Source organism: Lipophrys pholis (assembly GCF_963383615.2).
Source record: "Lipophrys pholis genome assembly, chromosome: 11".
Classification (NCBI taxonomy): Eukaryota; Metazoa; Chordata; class Actinopteri; order Blenniiformes; family Blenniidae; genus Lipophrys; species Lipophrys pholis.
This window is the reverse complement of record NC_137631.1, coordinates 29,733,162-29,750,644: the sequence shown is the minus strand read 5'-3', so window position 1 is coordinate 29,750,644 and position 17,483 is coordinate 29,733,162. Positions and strand designations below refer to the sequence as shown.

At 48.1% G+C, this 17,483-nt stretch overlaps 1 protein-coding gene across 2 annotated transcripts in view; it reads left to right on the top strand.

The window, feature by feature from the left end:
- The window catches only part of grm8b (glutamate receptor, metabotropic 8b), a 208,342-nt gene that overhangs the window by 138,477 nt on the left and 52,382 nt on the right, over positions 1 to 17,483 (top strand). For both annotated transcript variants that reach the window (XM_080475550.1, XM_080475551.1), the window contains one exon: positions 367 to 567. In XM_080475550.1, the coding sequence (XP_080331676.1) occupies positions 367 to 567 (201 nt within the window). The remainder of the gene's footprint in view (positions 1 to 366; positions 568 to 17,483) is intronic.

The following is a 17,483-nucleotide window of genomic DNA, read 5'->3' as shown; positions in this document are numbered from 1 at the left end:
GGAAGAAAGGGGGCGGAGCCTAGACTCTGGAAGGGGGGGGGGGGGGGGGGGGGGGGGCATCCGCCTTGACCGGTTGGGGGGAGAAGTACATGGGATAAAAATATAAAAGTGAAAGAAAATATCTGAATTGTTCCTTTGACTCTTCATTAATGCAAATAATTTTTTATATGTAGAGCTTTTATTTCTTTTGAGATGTTTTTTTCTATATTTCAGATTTTAACTATCATGTTTTACATTTAATTTAGTGTAAAATGGTGAAAACGGTTCTTCGGGTGGTGACGTTGCAGAGGTCTGCTGGAACGTCTCCGTCGGAGCACCTTGTGTTTCTTGTGTTTATCTCAGTCACTCTTGGTGTTCCTCTTTCAGGGTTGGAGAAAGTTGGCCGTGACTCCACCTACGAACAGGAGGGGAAGGTGCAGTTTGTCATGGACGCCGTCTACGCCATGGCCCACGCTCTGCACCAGATGCACCACCAGCTGTGCGCCGGGTATCCTGGGCTGTGCCCCCGCATGGCCAACATCGACGGCAAGGAGCTGCTGGCCCACGTCCGAGCCGTCAGCTTCAACGGTAGGAGCGGCAACGATTTAACCTGAAATAAGCCTCATTTATAAATCTCATGGTTCAACCTTGTTGGGGTTTATGGTTGATTATTACCATTAAATTACTGTAAGTAATAGATTACTGAAAGTAATAAATCACTGGAAGTAATTTATGAAAAATGTATATTATTTATTGAAGTAAACTGTCATTTACTCAATAACTCCTAAGGTAATTGAGTAATTACTTAAAATTGATAAATTATCAAAAATGATTTAATAATGAAAAATTATTAATGAGTAAATTTGGTTCTGAGCACCAGAGTTCTGAGTGGATGTCGGAACCTGCAGCCAGAACTCTGGAGATCGTGCGGAGGTGGTTTAGCGACACCAGATAGCAGTTCGGTTGCTAAATGTGGCTTTGTGTGTGTGTGTGTGTGTGTGTGTGTGTGTGTGTGTGTGTGTGTGTGTGTGTGTGTGTGTGTGTGTGTGTGTGTGTGTGTGTGTGTGTGCGCGCGTCACGTTCACACACGTACACAACCAGGCTGCTGCTGCTCCATACAGCTGCGGCCTTATGTGTTCCAGCGTGGTTCTGTGAGGCAGCACCAGTGTTGTTCCAGAACTCGTTCATATTTTAGGTGAAGGTGAACTGAACGCTCTGTATCTCTGCCTGATGACGTCACTGTGAGCGGCGCTCACTCTGGTGTTAGTGAGCAGCTCTCATAGTTTAATGTTGTTTCAGAGAGTTGCCAGATTCCTGAGCCTTCCAGTGAAAACCCAGTAAGGCTCACTGTAAACGGGCCTTAACATGGGGGAGGAAAACAGCCGATCTGGCAACAGCAGCCCCCAGAGTGGCTCCACCTCCTACGTCATCAACATGTGAAGCATCACGACAAAAACAAGTAGAAGACAGCAGCTCTACCTCAGACTCTGTCTCCACCATTAATACTTCATCTTCGTATGGTTTCAGTACTTTCCTGATGATAAGACACTTTTCTTTATTTCTTTACATGGAGGACGACTCGGCTTTTTAAGGGTTAACAAGCTTCATGCCGCTGATACTGGGTGATGCGTTCAGGTGCATCACGTGACTCCATATTTCTTTTTCTTTTTTTCCTCTTTAAATTTGGTGGGTGCGGCTTATATATCGGTGCCCTCAATAGTCCGGAAATCCTGGTACTTAAAAGAATTTTATGAAAAAGTCAGTGATGATCCAGGTAGAAACATCTTAGTATTTTGTATAAACGTTGCTCGCCGGGTTTCAAGAAGCAACTCAACAACTTCAACATCCAACCTGAGAGGCTCATTGAACCCGGCTGGACTTTCAAGGTATGTTCCAGGAACTAAAACATTCCTTGAGGGTTTTACTATTTTAAGTTGTAATTTGTTTGTAGAACCTGCCTGGTGTTTTTTCCTTTGCACCGTAAGAACTACTGTCCTTTGTTTATGTTTTAATAATTCCTCCTTCATAAAGTCCATTCAAGCAGCAGGTTTGTCCTCATGGTTCTGAGAGGGGGGGGGGGGGGGGGGGGGCTGCTACTAGTGAGGACTGACTGGGTGGGAACAATGGAGAAATGACAGTATTCTGAGGGGAACAGCTCGCAGTAACATAGTGAGAAAAAAAAGAACTATGAACTAGTTCATTTTTGGAACTGTGAACTGAACTAGTTCATTTTTGGAACTATGAACTGAACTAGTTCATGTCACACTGGGCAGCAGTAACTGGTTGTTACCGGGTCGGAATTCAGCGTTCTTGGGGGAGATGCGGCTTTGCGTCGTGTTCCAATGATCCAAAATAAAGGGAAAGAGAAGAAGTAGTCCAAACTGTGTCCTGCTGTCCAGGGGGTTGGACCTCGGTTTGGTTCTGTGGTTCCACTTGGTGCTCTCTTTCCGTCCCGAGGCAGCAGAGACGAGTGTCCCTCTCAGCAGTCGGGTTGAGAAGCCAGGAGCAGTTGGTAGGAAGAGAGTTTCACCAAGTTTGAATTTCAGACCCCTGCAGTGTCCAGGTTGGTTCGACCAATGAGTGGCTGGCAGCCGGGGCTCTGTATTCACTGCACAGTTCCTATTGGTTCCCAACCTGGGGGTTGGGGACCTCCTGGGGTCGCTGCCTTCCTCCCTGCTGTTTTACGGCCTGTTCATGGTTCCTGGTGTCTCTCCTCTGGTGCCTCTCCTCTGCTGTCTCTCCTCTGGTGTCTCTCCTCTGCTGTCTCTCCTCTGGTGCCTCTCCTCTGGTGCCTCTCCTCTGGTGTCTCTCCTCTGGTGTCTCTCCTCTGGTGTCTCTCCTCTGCTGTCTCTCCTCTGGTGCCTCTCCTCTGGTGCCTCTCCTCTGGTGTCTCTCCTCTGGTGCCTCTCCTCTGGTGCCTCTCCTCTGGTGTCTCTCCTCTGGTGCCTCTCCTCTGGTGCCTCTCCTTTGGTGTCTCTCCTCTGGTGTCTCTCCTCTGGTGCCTCTCCTCTGGTGTCTCTCCTCTGCTGTCTCTCCTCTGGTGCCTCTCCTCTGGTGTCTCTCCTCTGCTGTCTCTCCTATGGTGTCTCTCCTCTGGCGCCTCTCCTCTGGTGTCTTTCCTCTGGTGCCTCTCCTCTGCTGTCTCTCCTCTGGTGTCTCTCCTCTGCTGTCTCTCCTCTGGTGTCTCTCCTCTGGTGCCTCTCCTCTGGTGTCTCTCCTCTGGTGCCTCTCCTCTGGTGCCTCTCCTTTGGTGTCTCTCCTCTGGTGTCTCTCCTCTGGTGCCTCTCCTCTGGTGTCTCTCCTCTGCTGTCTCTCCTCTGGTGCCTCTCGCCTCTCCTCTGTTGTCTTCCTCTGCTGTCTCTCCTCTGGTGTCTCTCCTCTGGTGCCTCTCCTCTGGTGTCTCTCCTTGGTGTCTCTCCTCTGGTGTCTCTCATCTGCTGTCTCTCCTCTGGTGTCTCTCCCTCTTGCTGTCTCTCCTCTGGTGCCTCTCCTCTGCTGTCTCTCCTCTGGTGTCTCTCCTCTGCTGTCTCTCCTCTGCTGTCTCTCCTATGGTGTCTCTCTTCGGTGTCTCTCCTCTGCTGTCTCTCCTCTGGTGTCTCTCCTCTGCTGTCTCTCCTCTGCTGTCTCTCTCTGGTGTCTCTCCTCTGCTGTCTCTCCTCTGGTGTCTCTCCTCTGGTGTCTCTCCTCTGCTGTCTCTCCTCTGGTGTCTCTCCTCTGGTGCCTCTCCTCTGTGTCTCTCCTCTGGTGTCTCTCCTCTGGTGCCTCTCCTCTGCTGTCTCTCCTCTGGTGTCTCTCCTCTGCTGTCTCTCCTCTGGTGTCTCTCCTCTGTGCTCTCCTCTGCTGTCTCTCCTATGGTGTCTCTCTCTGGTGTCTCTCCTCTGCTGTCTCTCCTCTGGTGCCTCTCCTCTGGTGTCTCTCATCTGGTGTCTCTCCTCTGCTGTCTCTCTTCTGGTGTCTCTCCTCTGCTGTCTCTCCTCTGGTGCCTCTCCTCTGGTGTCTCTCATCTGTGTCTCTCCTCTGCTGTCTCTCCTATGGTGTCTCTCTTCTGGTGTCTCTCCTCTGCTGTCTCTCCTCTGGTGCCTCTCCTCTGCTGTCTCTCCTATGGTGTCTCTCTTCTGGTGTCTCTCCTCTGCTGCCTCTCCTCTGGTGTCTCTCATCTGGTGTCTCTCCTCTGCTGTCTCTCCTATGGTGTCTCTCCTCTGGTGTCTCTCCTCTGCTGTCTCTCCTCTGCTGTCTCTCCTCTGCTGTCTCTCCTATGGTGTCTCTCTTCTGGTGTCTCTCCTCTGCTGTCTCTCCTCTGGTGTCTCTCCTCTGCTGTCTCTCCTCTGGTGTCTCTCCTCTGGTGTCTCTCCTCTGGTGTCTCTCATCTGGTGTCTCTCCTCTGCTGTCTCTCCTATGGTGTCTCTCTTCTGGTGTCTCTCCTCTGCTGCCTCTCCTCTGGTGTCTCTCATCTGGTGTCTCTCCTCTGCTGTCTCTCCTATGGTGTCTCTCTCTGGTGTCTCTCCTCTGGTGTCTCTCCTCTGCTGTCTCTCCTCTGCTGTCTCTCCTATGGTGTCTCTCTTCTGGTGTCTCTCCTCTGCTGTCTCTCCTCTGGTGCCTCTCCTCTGCTGTCTCTCCTCTGGTGTCTCTCCTCTGCTGTCTCTCCTATGGTGTCTCTCTTCTGGTGCCTCTCCTCTGCTGTCTCTCCTCTGCTGTCTCTCCTCTGGTGTCTCTCCTCTGCTGTCTCTCCTATGGTGTCTCTCTTCTGGTGTCTCTCCTCTGCTGTCTCTCCTCTGCTGTCTCTCCTCTGCTGTCTCTCCTCTGGGGGAGAAACTGCTGGAGGAGTTTAATGGAGTCTTGAGCCCAACAACGTTTACTGTATTCTAGTCCCATTAGCAGCTAACTGCTAACTTTACCAGAGCTGGTTGATGATGTCAGCTTCCTGTTGACGACAATCAAAAGGTCCGGTTTAGAGGTGCGCCCCCTTGTGGGCGATTCTGGTTTGATCAAAGAGCCCAAAGGTAAAAACTGAGCTGCTTTCAAACTCCAGAGTCTCAGTTTCCTCTGAGGTTCAACACCAAGAATCAAGTTTAACCAGGAAACGAGGTTAACGGTGACAGTGATGGTGACAGTGATGGTGACGGTGACGGTGACGGTGACGGTGACGGTGACGATGGTGATGGTGATGGTGATGATGATGACGGTGACGGTGACGGTGACGGTGACGATGACGGTGACGGTGACGGTGACGGTGACGATGACGATGGTGATGGTGGTGGTGATGGTGATGATGATGATGGTGGTGATGATGGTGGTGGTGATGGTGATGGTGGTGGTGATGGTGGTGTTGATGATGATGATGATGATGATGTTGATGGTGATGATAGTGATGATGGTGATGGTGATGGTGGTGGTGATGGTGATGGTGACGGTGATGGTGATGATGGTGATGATGGTGATGGTGGTGATGGTGATGATGGTGATGGTGATGGTGATGATAGTGATAGTGATGGTGAGGATGATGATGGTGATGGTGATGGTGGTGATGATGGCAACCCTCCTGAGTCATTCCCGACCTTCATCATCATCCTCAGTGTGATTTATCCAGCTGTGCTTTTCCTTTCTTCTAATTGACTCTCATCACTTCCTCATTAACCCTCCATTCGCTCTTCTTCTTATTCAAATCTGCTGGTTGTCTTCATCGCCGTGGTCGCTGCGCGAACACCTTCATCAGCAGGAAGTAACGAGTGCTGACACCTTCACCGGGGAATCCTGCGCTCATGATTAAATCTGGCGGCTGCTTTTTCTTTCCTCTTGTTTCCAGCTCAGTGGGAGCCGCTGCAGCTTGATGAGCTTTTACTTCAACTTTAATCATCGCCAAACTTCGCCCACAGCTGTGGAGTATTAAATGTAGCCCTCCTCTTCCTCACTGCTCAGATTGTGATCTCACATGTCACAGGATGCTGGAAAAGACAAAGCTGTGTTTCCTCAGGAAGAGAGCTGCAGCTGGATCGCTGATCAATTCTACTAGATGGCAGTTCTGTCTGAACTCACACCGTTTCATGAACTTCAGCTGAAAGAAGCGTGATTATAAATTAAAAGTTGTGGATTTCATGCACAAGTTTCAGCAAAATATTGACTTTGATGAACATAATTCAGATGATGAGACGAGACGAGAGTGCTCACACACGACTCGTCCAGTTGTGGCAGAGAAGATTCATGTGAGGTGATGTGAGTTCAGGAGGCGTTTTATTGCAGCGGGACAAAGGACTTCCTGACTCACTCCGGCTGCAGCACAGTGACAGCAGCCGACTGCCGGAGCTCCTCCTCTGGAACTCCTCCTCCTCTGGAGCTCCTCCTCCTCTGAAGCTCCTCCTCCTCTGGAGCTCCTCCTCCTCTAGCTCCTCCTCCTCTGGAGCTCCTCCTCCTCTAGCTCCTCCTCCTCCTCTGAAGCTCCTCCTCTGGAGCTCCTCCTCCTCTGAAGCTCCTCCTCCTCTGAAGCTCCTCCTCTGGAGCTCCTCCTCCTCTGGAGCTCCTCCTCCTCTGAAGCTCCTCCTCTGGAGCTCCTCCTCCTCTAGCTCCTCCTCTAGCTCCTCCTCCTCCTCGGAAGCTCCTCCTCCTCTGGAGCTCCTCCTCCTCTGGAGCTCCTCCTCCTCTGAAGCTCCTCCTCTGGAGCTCCTCCTCCTCTAGCTCCTCCTCTAGCTCCTCCTCTAGCTCCTCCTCCTCCTCTGGAGCTCCTCCTCCTCTGGAGCTCCTCCTCCTCTGGAGCTCCTCCTCTAGCTCCTCCTCCTCTGGAGCTCCTCCTCCTCTGAAGCTCCTCCTCTGGAGCTCCTCCTCCTCTGAAGCTCCTCCTCCTCTGGAGCTCCTCCTCCTCTGGAGCTCCTCCTCTTCTAGCGCCTCCTGTTCAGATCCACTGTAACAGTGACTTTTTATTCCGGCTCCCGAGGCGGAGCCTCGCTGCTCATAGCGTCTGATTCCTCGTCTGCTCATGCGAATGTCCGGTTCTCTTGATTTTGTTCACGTTTAGCGTGTATTGTTCTCTACACACGTCTGTGTGGTTTCATTATAAAAACAAGCAACAGCGCCCTCCCGTGGCCTGACATACTAACTACAACCCTACACTTTGTTTCAGCGGACAAGGTGTTGTCATGTTTGCTTTCAGTTTGTTCAGGAGTTCCTCTAAAAGGGTCCAGACCCCCCACAGAGCACTCAGCCGGTTTTCACCAGCTTGTCCAGTATTTTGTTGGTTCTGGTGGTGAGGACGGTTCAGTTTGTCTTCCATAGTCACACCAAGGTCGTTGTGAGTGTGAAGAGGTCACATCCACATGGATGGAAATGAAACAAACGCTGGTGTCCAGGTAGCACCAGATTCCTGATTTCATTGTGTGTGTGTGTGTGTGTGTGTGTGTGTGTGTGTGTGTGTGTGTGTGTGTGTGTGTGTGTGTGTGTGTGTGTGTGTGTGTGTGTGTGTGTGTGTGTGTGTGCCAGTTGCACATGCTATAGAATCAAGCCAATCCAGAAAGGTAGAAGAGCAACACATCGGCAGCACGTCTGCCTGCTGATGCTCGTTTTTAACACTTTGTAAGATCTTCACTTTATGATGGCCACACGGTGGCGCTCTCACCTCACAGCGAGAAGGCCCCTGGTTCAAATCCAAGCAGGATCCTTTCTGTGGAGAACCTAAAGGTTCTCCACAGGTTCTCCGGTTTCCTTCCACAGTCCTAAGAGACCCTGGTTCCCCCTGCTCCCCTGAGCGCTGCTCCTTGTTGCTGCTGCCGATGGCTCAGTTCTTAAAACTGTATTAATAAGCTAAAGCGAGTTAGCATTGCTAGCATGTTAGCCGTTAGCTCATATCGATGCGACTTGCCTGCCAGGTGACAACGTCACTGTGTGAAATCTATAATACACATGTATATTCATTCATTCATTCATTTTCTTCCGCTTATCCGTTTCCGGGTTGCGGGGGTGACAGTCTGAGCACCGTCACCCAGATCACAATGCACCATTTAAGAACCTTCCTGCAGGTGGAGAGCCCACAGGAAGGTGGCGCCCGGCGTGGGACATGAACCCTCTACCCTGAGATTGTGAGTCTCATGCTCTACCAAATGAGCTAGCCGGGGGACACGCACACATGTATATAATACACACTAAAAAACACTGATGTCCTCCATGTCTCCTGTCCACTCTGTATGGGACGTTTCTTCGCAGTTTTCTGGATTTATTTGGGAATGATTAGCCGTTAACGTCCACAGATCTAATCCATTGATCCTTGGATGATGACCAATCATCCCTGAAATGATGATTGTTGAAAAGTTAGTAAAATACATACGTACATATATAAAAACAAATAAATCAGTACATTTAGAAGGAAACCGAACCTTCCTGACCGACTTCTTTGGCGAAGATAAAAAGTGAAAACAGGAAGTTTTCGGCCGCAGCTCCTCTTTCTTAGCACGACTGACAAGGTGACCATATGGTATCTGCAACTTTGCGTGTGATTGATCTGAAGTTCTCGGCATCCCTCATGGCGGCTCCACTACATGCGGCAGCAACACAGCACGAGGCGTTGATAAGCCGCTGGAAGACGGAGCGTGATTTACTGTGGCATCAGAGGCCCCGGCCCGGAACCATCCATCAACCCAAACCCCGCCCAGATGAGTCAGGATGAGCCTGAAGCTGCAGGTTGAAAGATATTTCCTTTGTGTCTGTGTTTCTGTCTCTATAACGTCACTGCTCAACAAGAAATGATGAGAACAGAATCATTGTCTTCACCAAGATAAAGTTCTCTGACCATTTCATGACTTCCTGGGTAGTTCCCACTAGTTCCCTCACATTGTTCCCTCAGCACTTATTCACCAAAGCAAGAATGAGTTTAAAGGAGCCGTCAGCTGGTGTCCTCACGTCTCCTTTAAATCCTCTTTAAATCAATTCTTAACCTTTATTAGTAAAACTAATCCAACATGGAGCTTCTGACCCTGTTTCATACCAACTTCCTCTCTGAGAGTCCAGGAGACATTCTGACTGGTACCATGTGAGGCTGCTGATTGGCTGCAGGAGCTGGACATCATGTTAGCATAGCATAGCGGTAGCATAGCGATAGCATTACTTTTATCTGTTGCGGTCATTTTGAAAGGTTTTTTTTTATGGATTTTCTCTTTTCATCATTTTATACATCTTAGCTAAATAGCTAAAGAGGCTAAAGCAGCTGTTTGTCGTCGTTCTACGTTCCCCAGCGGTTACAGTTTCTTATCATTCATTCATTCATTCATTCATTTTCCTCCGCTTATCCGTTTCCGGGTCACGGGGGTGACAGTCTGAGCACCGTCTCCCAGATCACATCGGACCAATTAAGAACCTTCCTGCAGGTGGAGAGCCCACGGGAAGGTGGCGCCTGGCGTGGGACATGAACCCTCTACCTTGAGACTGTGAGTCTCATGCTCTACCTCCTGAGCTCACTGGGGGTTCTTATCATCTTTCTTCTTTTTCCATTCTTGTACTTTTTTCCTTCTTTTTATTTTTTTATTTACCATTTTTCTTCTCCTCCCAGTTCTGGCTGACTCAGCTGTTTTACCTTCTTCACCTGTTTTGTCCTGGAGATTGGACCAGTTTTGAGAATCAGTGTTTAAAGCAGATGAAAAATAAAACCAATGTTTCCATTGGAAGGCTTCGTGGAGCCGCTCCAGAGCAGCTGAAGAGCTTTTCTCTGTGTGAGTCATTTTAAAGTACGTTTCCTTCAGAACTGCTCCTCAGGGATAAAATCCATATTTATATTTAATGAATGGCAGCTTATCCCTGAAGCCAGCAAACAGGAAAATAGGGTTTAGCATTTATTAGAGGATTTGATCTACTTGACAAACATTTGTTTTGTCAAACAGGAGCCGGCCGGGCCGGGCCGGGCTGGGCCGGGCCGGGGATTTAAAAGTGGCTGTTAGAAGTCTTGACTTTCATCAATCATCAGGGTCCGGTCAAGGCATCGCCTGCTGAAGCAGCAAAACACATGAAGACCCGTTGTTCTGGATCAACTGGACCTGCTGAAGGGGCTGAAAGTGTTTGGACTGAGTTTTCTGTCAAATCGACACGAGATTCAGCCTCATTTCACTGTTCTGGACCAGTTCTTTTAGTGTTCTGGACCAGTTCTTTCACTGTTCTGGACCAGTTCTTTCACTGTTCCATGTCCCCATGTCTCCATGTCCCCACGTCTCCATGTTTCCATGTCCCCATGTCTCCATGTTTCCATGTCCCCATGTCTCCACGTCTCCATGTCTCCATGTCCCCACGTCTCCATGTCCCCACGTCTCCACGTCTCCATGTCCCCATGTCTCCTGATTCAACACCACTAGTATTGGGGCTGCTCATCAGGCTTCAGCTGAACCTGGTGATGAACCATCAGGACATTCAAGCCTCGTTTCATCCCGGTTTCTTTCTCTGCATGTCTTTCATTTACACATCAACGCAGATACGAGTCTCCACAAACGATCATTCCAGAAAACTCTGTCCACAGTTGAGAATTTAAAAAATTAACTAGATTAACTAGATTAACTAGATTAACTAGATTAACGTCACAATATGTGAGAGAAGCATCATCTGTGTGTGTGACTGTGGTTACAGCAGGTTGAGTGATAGGAGCTTCTCTTTCTTTATTGTTCTTTTTTCTTTCATTTTCTTTTTTCCTTCTCCCCAAAGCTCTTCTGACTGTTTTACCTTCTTTATCTGTTTTCATCCTGGAGTTTCAACCATCTGAGAAAATCAGTGTTTACTGCAGTTGAAATCAAAATGAAAACCAGCGTTTCTGTTCATGACATAACAGCTTCATGGAGCCGCTACAGAGGAGCTGAAGAGCCACATGAGTCTCCAGAGCCGCAGGTTGATGACCTCTGACCTCTGGTCTAGTTCAAAATAAGAGTTTGTTTTGAGAACAGATTCTCCGACATGTTGTTCTGTTTCAGTCCACCTCACAGTTAAAATCTGAAATTTTCAACATCACATAGTTTGATTTTAGTCAATCAAAGCAAATACGATTGAAATCATATTGATCAGTTCTATTTCAGTTTAAAAACCAGAGAAGCGTGTCAACTGAAGAAAACTTGGGGACAATAAAGCAGATTGAGGAAATAAAGTGCTAAAGTGTCTCTGCTTATATCTCCTGTTCATCCCTGCTGATAAGATCAAAGTTATAAAGGAAAAGCTTGCATCAGTCCTATGATCCTCCATCATGTTGAACATCAAGCCTGACAGCTGCCTCCGTCACTTCCTGTTTGTTGGAGATCAGTCGCACCACATTTCACCGAATATCACAACAGTCATGCTTCATTCTGCTCTTTCACTAAATATATATACCTTTAAAACACGTCTTCTCTTCTAAATGGTCACATTAGTCAACAATAAGAAGCCGAAACTTCAGCACTGTCTTGATTAGGGATGGGAATCGAAAACCGGTTCTGAATGAGAACCGGTTCCAACTGATCAATTCCATGGGAATCGTACACCTTAAATGTGTTTGATTCTTCTTAACGATTCATTTCCCAGCATGACGTCAAGTCGCGTTGCGGTACGTTGCATGATGTCACACACTGCGACGCAGAACCTCCTTCAACCAGGAGAAAACATGGAGAGGAAGAAGGTCTAGAGTGGGAGACGATAAAGGACTAAATAATAGAATACGGTAATACATGTTCACTCACCACGTCCTGAATCCACAGAGTCCACAGCCTCTCGCCTCACAGCCACAAGGTCCAGTTAAAAAAAAAAAGTCTGGGTTCAAATCCCGGCAGGAGCCTTTCTGTGTGGCGTTTTCATGTTCTCTTTCTCTGTGTGTGCTGGTTCTACTCCGGTACTCCGGTTTACTCTGATAGTCTAAACAACCTGCACAGTGACTCCCTGAGCTACACCCTCGGCCTCCATCACCTCCTCCTGAGCTACACCCTTGGCCTCCATCACCTCCCCAGAGCGCTGCGCTGTGTGGCTGCTGAAGACGGTCCATTTAGTGAAGACATGTCCTGTCTGAGGACTAATGAGGGACTTTTAATAAATGAACTCTGCCGTCAATCTGTCCCGTGTAGTGAACGTCTGCTCCAACAAGCCGACAGTGTAGACATATGCTGGTAGATCTTTACTTTATGTCTGAGCCTCTAGTTTTCACACCATATACAGTAGTAAATGATCTACTAGAGTATGTCTACTGTGTAGACATCCACATTCTAGTAGAGGTCTATTCCTGTATGTCTATGTATTAGATCATTCTGTGTTGAATATCCCCTCAAAAGAAGCACCAACACAATATGAAAACTCAGCATTCCCTGCAGACCGAGAGAACGAGTTCCTCCTCCTATGTCACTTCCTCATTCCTCTCCAGGCTCCGCCTCCAGGAGAGGGTTAACTTGTCAACAGCACAAAATTTGAAAAAGTGTAAATTCCAGGGGGCAATGAAGGCAAATACACATTTGACTGTTCTTTTTTAAGGGAAAAATTATAATTCAAGTTTCATGTTTGGAAAAAATACATTTGTTCCTTTTGGTGCAGAAAACTGTAAAACTGCTTTTTTTCCTCTCAAAACAATACTCAGGAATCGTTAGAGGAATTGATAAAATCTTAAAAAAAATTTTTTATAATAATAATAATAATAATAAAAAAATCGATAAGAGAATTGATAAAGAATTGAATCATTAAACAGAATCGAAAATGGAACCAGAATCAGAAAAATCTTATCAATTCCCATCCCTAGTCATGTTCCAGCTCGCTAATGACTATCAGTCATATTTGAATCATATTCAGCTTCTAACCTCACTACTGTATGAGTCCCGCAGCTCGTTAACATGTCGGAAGGCAGAGTTACATGATGCACCTGAAGGCATCACTCAGCTCCTGCAGTTCAAATCAGAGCAACATGGCGACTCACAAACCTTCTCTTTTATTACTGAAACACTACAGAGAAATGTGTTTCTGAAAACACTGGAGGTGAGAAATAAGCTGCAGTCGAAAAGTTAAAAAGTCGCTTCACAGAAGTGTGGCTGGTGTGTGTGTGTGTGTGTGGGGGGGGGGGGGGGGGGGGGGGGGCGTGGCCTGTCATGAGCGGGCATGGCCGACAGTTCGACAGCTTCTTCTTGGAATATGAACTCTCCTGCAGAAAAGCTTTTTCTCAGGAGCATCACAGCCCAACCTTTCTCCTTGTTGTTTTGGGAGTATGCGGAGGCTTTTACTCTGACAGCAGCAGGAGAGGGCAGGTTGGTTTTTTTCATATTTGTTCACCTTCCTGAATGAACTTGATCCCTAGTTTTCTCTGGCCTTGATGGCAGTTTTCTTACTTTACTTTTACTTCTTATATCACTTACCAGTTTGTGGGACGTGCCTGGCGCTGTGCTCACCTCTTCTTGGTTTGTCACTTTTGAGGGATGAACTTTTCCTCGCTTCTTTTTCCAACAGTAAAAGAAAACTGCTGAATATTTTCTGTTTAATAAATCAGAATGTATTCACAATAGTTGGAGTGAACCAGCCAGCATGACACACCTCATGGTGAAACTACATTATAGTTCATCCTGGGAAGTGCACCACACAGTTACTTTACTGATTTCATTGCTCCTCGTGGAGCCACATGTGGCTCTCCAGCGCCCCCTGTAGCGGCTCCCTGACATTTTTATAAATTTCTTTGTCAATAAAGAGTTTGCTCACATTTTTATTTTGTTTGCATTCCAACCTGATTTTCAAAAGTTGTTTAATCTCCTGACTAGAGCTACATAGACTAAAGCAGCTAACATGGCTAGAATAGGTGGAACTGCCAAACAAAAGTCATAAAAAAGCTAAATAAATACTCAATAATGCTTTTTTAAAAAGACAATAAAATTTGAAAAATGAAAATTGCTGACGGAAAAAGGAAAAGAGGAAAAACAAGAAAAAGGGAACTAATGGAAAAAGGGCTAAAACTGCTCTGTCAACGAAGAACACAGCGACTATAAACAGTTAAAGCAGCTAAAATAGCTGAAGAGTAAAATCCTCTAAAAACGGCTACAAGAGCAAAAAAGTAATAAAATAGAAGTAAAATCTATCCAGAACACTTTAGGAATGAAAACTACTTTTTAGTTGTTGAAAGAAGTTTTTTCTTAATTTCAGAGAATTTACATGTTTTGTGGCTCCGATGCTTTTAATTTGGTGGGAAATTGTAGAAACGTCTCTTCTGGTCATAAAGACTGCAGAGTCCTGGGTTATTAGAAACTCTATGAAGTGGCCGTACACTGAGGAGATTGTTGCTTTTATTTTCTGATTAATCAATCATGTGTTCCAGCTGCAGATATGAGGGGCAGATTGGACGGTTTCCTGGAAGAAGCATTCACTGGATTTGAGCCCTTTAATACGGATGCGTGCAGAAGGTGGCTGGACGAGGTGTCGATGCTTCGCCTGAAAACAACGCGGTCTGGGCGGCCATGTTTGTTCCAAACCCGTTGGGAATCGTTCAGCATCAAGGAGCTTTTCACATTTTAATGAGACTTGGCGCTCCGCATGCCGTCACAGACGCTGGAGTTTGAACTGGGCACTGAAAGTTCCATTCAGTCGCTCTTTGGCTTCATTTGTTTGCTGCCGCTTCAGATTTCCTGATTACGACTAAAATATTGGGCTGATAGGTACAACGTTGTGGTCGCACATTGAGGCATTGATGTTCGCTTCACTTTCTCATTATAATTCAATATTTGTAGATGACGGTCAAACTGGCGCCTGCCTGAGTGGAACCTGATGGTAATCGGAGAACTCGTCCTCGGTGGAGCGCTCGTGGCTCAGCGGCGAGCAGCTCGGATGGTTTCTGCAATTGAAGAAGTTCCTATTAAGACGCAGACACGCAGAGTCACAGTGTCACGCTGCGGTGGGGTTTCCTGTGTGGGTCTGTGAACAGCACGCCCCGTTAAACCTCCACATACATCAAACGTTGACACAAATCAAAGGGAGCTGCCTCCCGTCAGCGTATTTATATATAATATGCTGCGCTTCTGTGAGTACGCGTTCCCCATAATTCCATGTGCGGGATGCGCTAAGATGTAGAACAGAACGTGGGCGGCGAGCAGCGGCGGTGGCCAGGAGGCTAATCGCCAGCTCAGCCGTGCTCGCCCTGCGAGCTCACCCTCCACTCCGCCGCTTATTTATAGACGAGCGTCAGAAGGCTAATCGAGACGTTTGTGCTAATGTTAGCACTCGCCGCGGTGAAGCCATCTGCATGGTGTGGGAGGGGGGGGGGGGGGTGCTTTGTAGCATCGGACCGTTTGATCGCGTTAAGTGGAGCGAGGGAGAGCAGCGGGTGGGTGGGGGGGGGGGGGGGGGGGTTGGGGGTACCCCCCCCCTCGCCTCCTGGCTCGTTTGGACAGTGGACGCTTCCTAAGAGGAGATAAAGGCTTGTTGTTGCTGTTTGTAGGCAGGATGCTGCATGCTCTGTGTGTGGGTGTGTGTGTGTGTGTGTGTGTGTGTGTGTGTGTGTGTGTGTGTGTGTGTGTGTGTGTGTGTGTGTGTGTGTGTGTGTGTGTGTGTGTGTGTGTGTGTGTGTGAGAATATAAGTGATTAATATGTGAAGCGCTCATCTCCTGCTGCGACTTCACTTCTCATGTGCATCTTTTTAAAAAGTGCTGAACGAAGAAGGAAGAGGAGAGACCTCAGCTGTTTGTTTCTCAACGGGATCAGACGAGCCACTCGGGGAAAAGCTCGATGGATTTCAGAAACTATGAAATATTCACGGCGTGCAAACGCAGGAAGTGTGTGAACGTGGGAAGTGTGCGAACGCAGGAAGTGTGTGAACGCGGGAAGTGTGTGAACGCGGGAAGTGTGTGAACGCGGGAAGTGTGTGAACGCAGGAAGCACCAGTTCAGTTCGACCTCCTGAACCAGCAGCCACATTCCTGCTGACTGATCAATACTGTGTGGGACAGATGGGCAACATGGTGGGAGAGTCTAACACTAACCCGTTCAACAAATCATCCATAACATTAAAACCACCAACAAATACAGTGACAGTGTCATTATTACAGTTTCATAAACACGGAGTACACCAGAGAGCAGCTGAGCAGTTACTTCCTGTACATGATGTACTGGTAAGAAATCATGAAGCAGTGCTACTAGCTAAGATACTTCGGTACGGGGTATCTCCAAACCTGCAGCCCTTGTGATGAGGTCCTCATCGGGGGGATGAGAATCCAGAACCGGTTCCCAGTGTTTCAATTCCATGGAATCGTTTTCCAGATTTCCAAACGATTCCCTTCTCAGAGAATGAGGTCACCACTACACCAAGCTACACAACGCCATTCACCAGCGCAGCAGCAGGAAAACGGCGGCCGAGCGGCACAAACGCTGGAAAGGTTGGCTCCATGTCAGGAGGAAGGATGAAACAGGGAAACTCACAATACTGGAAAAGTGGATATTTCATCAAAGGGAGGTAAAACCTCCAGCATGCACAAACATTTCATATTAATGAACAAGCGTGTCACGAGGCCACACAAGGCTGATTTCCATCCTTTTGCTCAGAGCAGCAATGTGAGTGAATGAATGTCACGTTTCCGCTCTGGAGTGAATCTCAACCAGCAGCAGCAGCAAGGTGAGCGTGTCCTCTGCTCCTCATACTGCAGCAACGGCACAGCCTTCTTTCCAAATGAGATTCGATGAAGAACTGAATCGGGAAGCGGAATTGAAAATGGGATTGGAATGGATCCCAGCCCTTCTCATAGTGAACAGGAACCCGGCCCCAGTGGGTCGGTGGAGGAGCCTCTGCCCAGTCTGTGCTCAGTGCAGTGGTGCTTCTGTGGTGGCGCTCGTCCCATTCATGAACGTTACTCCTCATCTCACCATTTCATGACTTAATATTTCTGCCGTGTCGGAACCTGACGCCGCTGTGTAGAACAGCTTTGTTTTGATTGGCTCTTCTGTAAAGACTTCCAGTGTCTGCAGGTCAAACAGAGACTCAGGAGTCCTTGTTGGAGAAGAATCCTCATGAAACCAGACCACCTGTCTGGACCTGGTCAGAGCTGACTCAGTTCTCAGTACCAGCAGCTACCGATCAACGATCTAGGGCTGATCCAGTTTCTTTTATTCTGTAACGTCAATCATCAGCTGACTTGCACTCGTCCTTTCACCTGTGTAGTCCCAGGACTTTCCAAACTGGACCTGATGAACGATGTTTAAACTGCTGGCAGCAGAGTTTTCAGCTCGTCTCTTCCACTTCGTGGCACTTTGTGTATTTCTTCACTCTGCTGAGCTCTGCTGGGCTCTGCTGGGCTCTGCTGAGCTCTGCTGGGCTCTGCTGGGCTCTGCTGGGCTCTGCTGAGCTCTGCTGAGCTCTACTGAGCTCTACTGAGCTCTGCTGAGCTCTGCTGGGCTCTGCTGAGCTCTGCTGAGCTCTGCTGAGCTCTGACTTCGAGCCTTGAGGTGATGCTCACATCGGGCCAGAGAGCGAGGAGCCTGATCCACCCAGCAGCTTCCAGGGCGAGCTGCGTGGCCTCCCGTTTGGTGTGCAATACGACGGCTTCGTCTTGGCTTCTTCCTTTTCAGGCAGTCTCGATGCCT